The following is a 4,877-nucleotide window of genomic DNA, read 5'->3' on the forward strand; positions in this document are numbered from 1 at the left end:
GTTTCATGGTGAATAGGATCAGTATAGATAGGTTGATTTCTTACTCCTACAGATTTTCTCTCTAGTGTGAGGACTTTCATGTTTGAGATCATGGAAATAAGTGAAGACTTTCCTAATACAATATTCTCCATTTTAACTTTTTATGTTTTGAAGGAGCACTGGAATGTGTGAGGAGTTAGCCACATGACACACATGTATAGCACTGTGCTACAATGTGAATTGTGTCATGTCAAAGATTACTGCAAAAGGTGAAGGCATTTCTACCTTACTTACATTGACAGTGTTTCTGAGCTCATTCATATTGTTCAAGAAGACTGGGATTTGTGAACATTTTATCATGTTTGACATGATCCTAGTGTTTATTGACATCATGAGTTCTTTCAGGTCATGAAGGGTACTAGAACTAAGGAAGGTTTTCCACATTGCTTGCAACCACTGGGTTTGTCTTGTTTGTGTTCTTTGATGAGTATGACAGATACTGGATAGAGTGTAGGCTTTCTCTCATTCCTTACATTTACTAATGAGTGAGTTCACATTTACTAGTGTCACTGGAAATTGCTCATATCCATAGCTTTTTTCTCTAGTCTAAGTACATTTATGTCTTTTAAGGGCAATGGGGCTTGTGAACACTTTGGCCACCTTGCTTATATCCATAAGGTTTGTCTTCGGTATGAGTTCTTTCAGGGATCAAAGGTGACCGGAATAAGTGAACACATCCTCACATTGTATTTATCTATAAGGTTTCACTTCTATGTGAGTTCTTCTAAGTGCATGAAGGTGAGTGTGCTGAGTGAAGACTTTCCCACATTGTTTACATTCATAGGGTTTCTCTCCAGTGTGAGTTCTTTCATGAACACAAGGGGTACCAGAATCAGTGTACACTTTCTCACATTACTTACATCCATGGCGTTTCTCTCCAGTGTGAGTTCTTTTATGAATACGAAGGGTACTGGAAAAAGTGTAGGCTTTGCCACATTGCTTACATTCATAGGGTTTCTCTTCAGTGTGACTTCTTTCATGTTATTGAAGGGCACTTGAATCAGTGTAGGCTTTCCCACATTGCTTACATCCATAAGGTTTCTCTCCAGTGTGAATTGGATCAGTGTAGGTTTTCCCAAATTCATTGAATCCATAGGGTTTTTCTCCAGTGTGAGTTCTTTCATGTACTTGAAGATAATGGGCCTGAGCAAAGACTTCCCCACATTGTTTACATCCATATGGTTTTTCTCCACTGTGAATTCTTACATGATCTCGAAGGTTACTCACACGACTGAAGAATTTCCCACGTTTGTTACATCCATATAGTTTCTCTCCAGTGTGAGTTCTTTCATTACTATGAAGGGAACTGGAAAAAATGTAGGCTTTATCATACAGCTTACATTCATAGGGTTTCTCTCCAGTGTGAATTCTTTCATGAATATAAAGGGTACTTGAATTAGCATAGGCTTTCCCACATTCATTGAATCCATAGGGTTTTTCTCCAGTGTGAGTTCTTTCATGTCTTTGAAGGTTATTGGCTTGAGTATACACTTTCCCACAGTGCTTACCTTTGTAGGGTTTTTCTCCACTGTGAATTCTTTCATTAACATGAAGGTTACTGGAAGGAGTGTAGGCTTTATTACATTGTTTACATCGATATGGTTTCTTACTAATGTGAGAAGTTTCATGAATGTGAAAGGTACCAGATGGAGTGAAGACTTTACCAATTTGTTTCCTTCCATGAGATTTCACTACATTGTGTAACCTTTCATGGATTAGAAGAGCCAAGCCATCAGTAAAGGTTTTCCCATAAGCATCACATATATTGCTTTTACATGGTGCTGATCTAAGCAGAGTAGCCTTGCTTACAATGTTCTCTGGAGTCTGTTGAAGGGATTCTCCACATTGAATACATTGTTTATGTTCATGCAGTCTTGCCAATACTTCAGGGCTCACATTTCTTCTGGGATTCCTGAAGTCCTTTTCAATGTTTTCATTTTCTTCTATGTAGGACAGGTTTCTATAGGTTTCTAGCATCACTTCTCTGTAGAGCTTCTTTTGGGAAAGATCCAAACAGCTCCATTCTTCAAGGGTGAAGGTCACGGCAACATCCTCAAAGGTCAGAGTCTCCATTTCTCGCTTCTGATGCGTCCAGGTGACCTCCCTATGGTCCTGCAGTCAGAAGATTTCACACAGCTGCTGGAGCTGTGCAGCCTGCACAATGTCCCCCAGCAGGCACATGGTAAATATGGCGACAATGAGGAAGGCAAGTTGAATCGCCTAACACTGCTGCTCCTCATTGGATGGCTGGTGCCTGTTGGAAATGTGGGCCCCAAAATGACCACATGGAGAGGAGTGATCTGGCCAAGAGATTCTTTATTGCCAGGTGGGAGAGGGAGAGAGCTGAGAGAAAGAGCAAGAGAGCAAGAGAGAGAGAGAGAGAGAGAGAAGAGAAGGACTCTTCATGTTTTAAGTCATAGTATTTACTTTAGTCTCTCTCTCTCATATATATATATATGCATAGTTATATCATTATATCAGAAAATATATCTTTTTTAACAATAATTTATTAAAATTATTTATGTAATAGGAAGAATATGCATTTTGAAATGAGTTGAAAATATTTTAACTCTTTGTCATTTCTCTCTTGACTTTACTTATGGTGATGAATAATATATCAGGTATTCATGTCATATGAGTCCACAAAAAATATTCTTTCATTACCTCTTCAATACTTATTTGATTTTATTGTTTAATATTTAAATCTCTTGCTGTTTTGAATTTATCAAGTGTGAAGTGTGAAAGATATCAGTTGTGCAATTGCCTACCCGTTTGTCAAAACAACATTTACTGAATAATCTTTCATTTCCCATATTATTTTAAAAAATTAGTATACTCTTACATATAGTCCCAACATTCATAAGACTATGCATATGAAGTCTAGACAACACTAACACTTAAATTCTAAAAACTTATCATGGTTAAGAAATTTAATAATATTTATTATCATAAAAACACAATAAAGTATTATCCACCACAGTCTCACAAGAATCTTCAAATGATGTTAAAATAGTTGTAATTCATCCAATTGGAGTGTTAAACTTTATAAATAATAAGGAAAACTGGTCAAGTAGTTATTAAGAAGGTAGACTTTTGACAAATTCTAGAGCCATGTGGATTGTCTGGGCAGTTATTTAAATTAACGGTATCACACATCTAAAATTAAATGTTGCAAAAAGTGTCATAGAGGGGAAAAAAGAATGCGAAGACAAATAATGACAAAGAAATATTTTAAAAGTCACTAGGATGATGATGTTCTACCTAATTTCTGCAAAAATCTTAAGAGGTAGAGTAAATGGCACTCCAGACTGAACACATTCACAAATGTTCCAGGTCAGAAAAAACTTAGTGTATTATGGAAGTACAAGAAAATCTATTTTTGCTGACACGTGAATATTGTAAAGGCAGGTAAAAAATGACTGGATACACAGGCAGAGGGCTGTTCAGATGGGAATTCTTTTTGAAACTAATTAAAGATTTGAAAGTGTAACTTACATCCAATGAATAACTACTGAAACAAATTAAGAGGGTTTTTTTTTAACATAACAACTGCAGGATACAGAATTATTATACATTGGAAGAGGGAGGGAGGGAGACTAGTAGGTTAGTTACAGAGTGATGAGAGTTCAGATTCTAAACATATTTCAAAAATAAAATTGAGAAGTTTGGTGAGGTAGATTGCATATAGCAATTGATGTGAGGAGGTGTCACTTACATTACTAGATAAGCAACCAAGTGGATAGATTTCCCTTCATCATGATGGGAAAAAAATGGAAGATCGCGAATTGTGGTGGGAGGGATGTCATGGAAAGAGGGAAACAGAGAATTCAGTTTCCAGTTTACCAGACAGGCCAGGTTTGTGTGTATGTTTGAATGGCACTATGTATAATCCACCCAAATAGATACTAGACACCTAGATAAACCACCAAAATAAATAGTAAGCAAGGCTCAGTCTTTGCAGCCCAACAGTGAGACAGAAATACAAACATACAACTAGAATCCTAAGGATTAATACCGGCATGATGATTAAAAGTAAAAACTACTATCATCTGTGGTATGCATCAGAGTCAGCTGTCTGTAAAAGACCAAATAATAAATACATAAGATTTATTAATACAGGCCAAGAAGCAAATTAAGGCAATTTTTATTGGTAGTTGTACAAAAAAACCTTTTCATAATTTTTATTAATACTTTTTTTGTGGAACTGGGGTTTGAACTCAGTCCTCACCCTTGCTAGATGGGTGCTCCCCTACTTAAGACACTCCACCAGCCTGATGGAATTTAAGATAAGCTATTATTAAATTTATTACATATTTTATAACACAACAACTAATGAGAAGAATGGAATTCATTTTTGAAGGGATAACAGTTCACCTAATTGAATTTCAAGTTAGTTTTCATTTCATCAGAATAAATTTTAAGTGCTTATGTATTAAAGCTAATCTCATCTCTGAAAATGTCTTTCACAATTACACATATTTCCAAATAATCATATGTACGAAGCATATTCAGTATGATTTTAATTCAGTGTATTCAGTATTTGGAAAACATTTATATAAATCTGTTACGCTGATATTTGCTTTTAGCATACTCTTACACTGAAGCTCATTCATTTTCAATTCAATTGCTTCTCAATACTTCAGTTAAATTTTTTGAAATATGGAAATCTCCTTTGTTGCTGCATCAAGGACTCAAAAACTTTGCTAGATTTCTAATTTGAGGTCAGAATATCTATTTGCTGTAAATTTTTATAAAAACTAAAGACTTCCCTACCTGTTTTAATTTTTGACAGTATGGGAAATGAACAAAACAACTTGCTATTCAACCATTAGATGTCA

At 35.6% G+C, this 4,877-nt stretch overlaps 1 protein-coding gene across 1 annotated transcript; it reads right to left on the bottom strand.

The window, feature by feature from the left end:
* Positions 1–808: 808 nt before the first annotated feature.
* LOC109678607 (uncharacterized) lies at positions 809–2,215 on the bottom strand. The gene has a single exon (XM_074066977.1). It carries the CDS (start codon positions 2,110–2,112, stop codon positions 1,021–1,023), a length of 1,092 nt encoding a protein of 363 aa, XP_073923078.1. The 5' UTR covers positions 2,113–2,215; the 3' UTR covers positions 809–1,020.
* Positions 2,216–4,877: the final 2,662 nt, after the last annotated feature.

This window comes from Castor canadensis, chromosome 1, assembly GCF_047511655.1.
Source record: "Castor canadensis chromosome 1, mCasCan1.hap1v2, whole genome shotgun sequence".
Classification (NCBI taxonomy): Eukaryota; Metazoa; Chordata; class Mammalia; order Rodentia; family Castoridae; genus Castor; species Castor canadensis.

Bases quoted from the DNA above. Each gene is read 5' to 3' on its own strand.
- LOC109678607 (XM_074066977.1), bottom strand. From the start codon at position 2,112: ATGGAGACTCTGACCTTTGAGGATGTTGCCGTGACCTTCACCCTTGAA.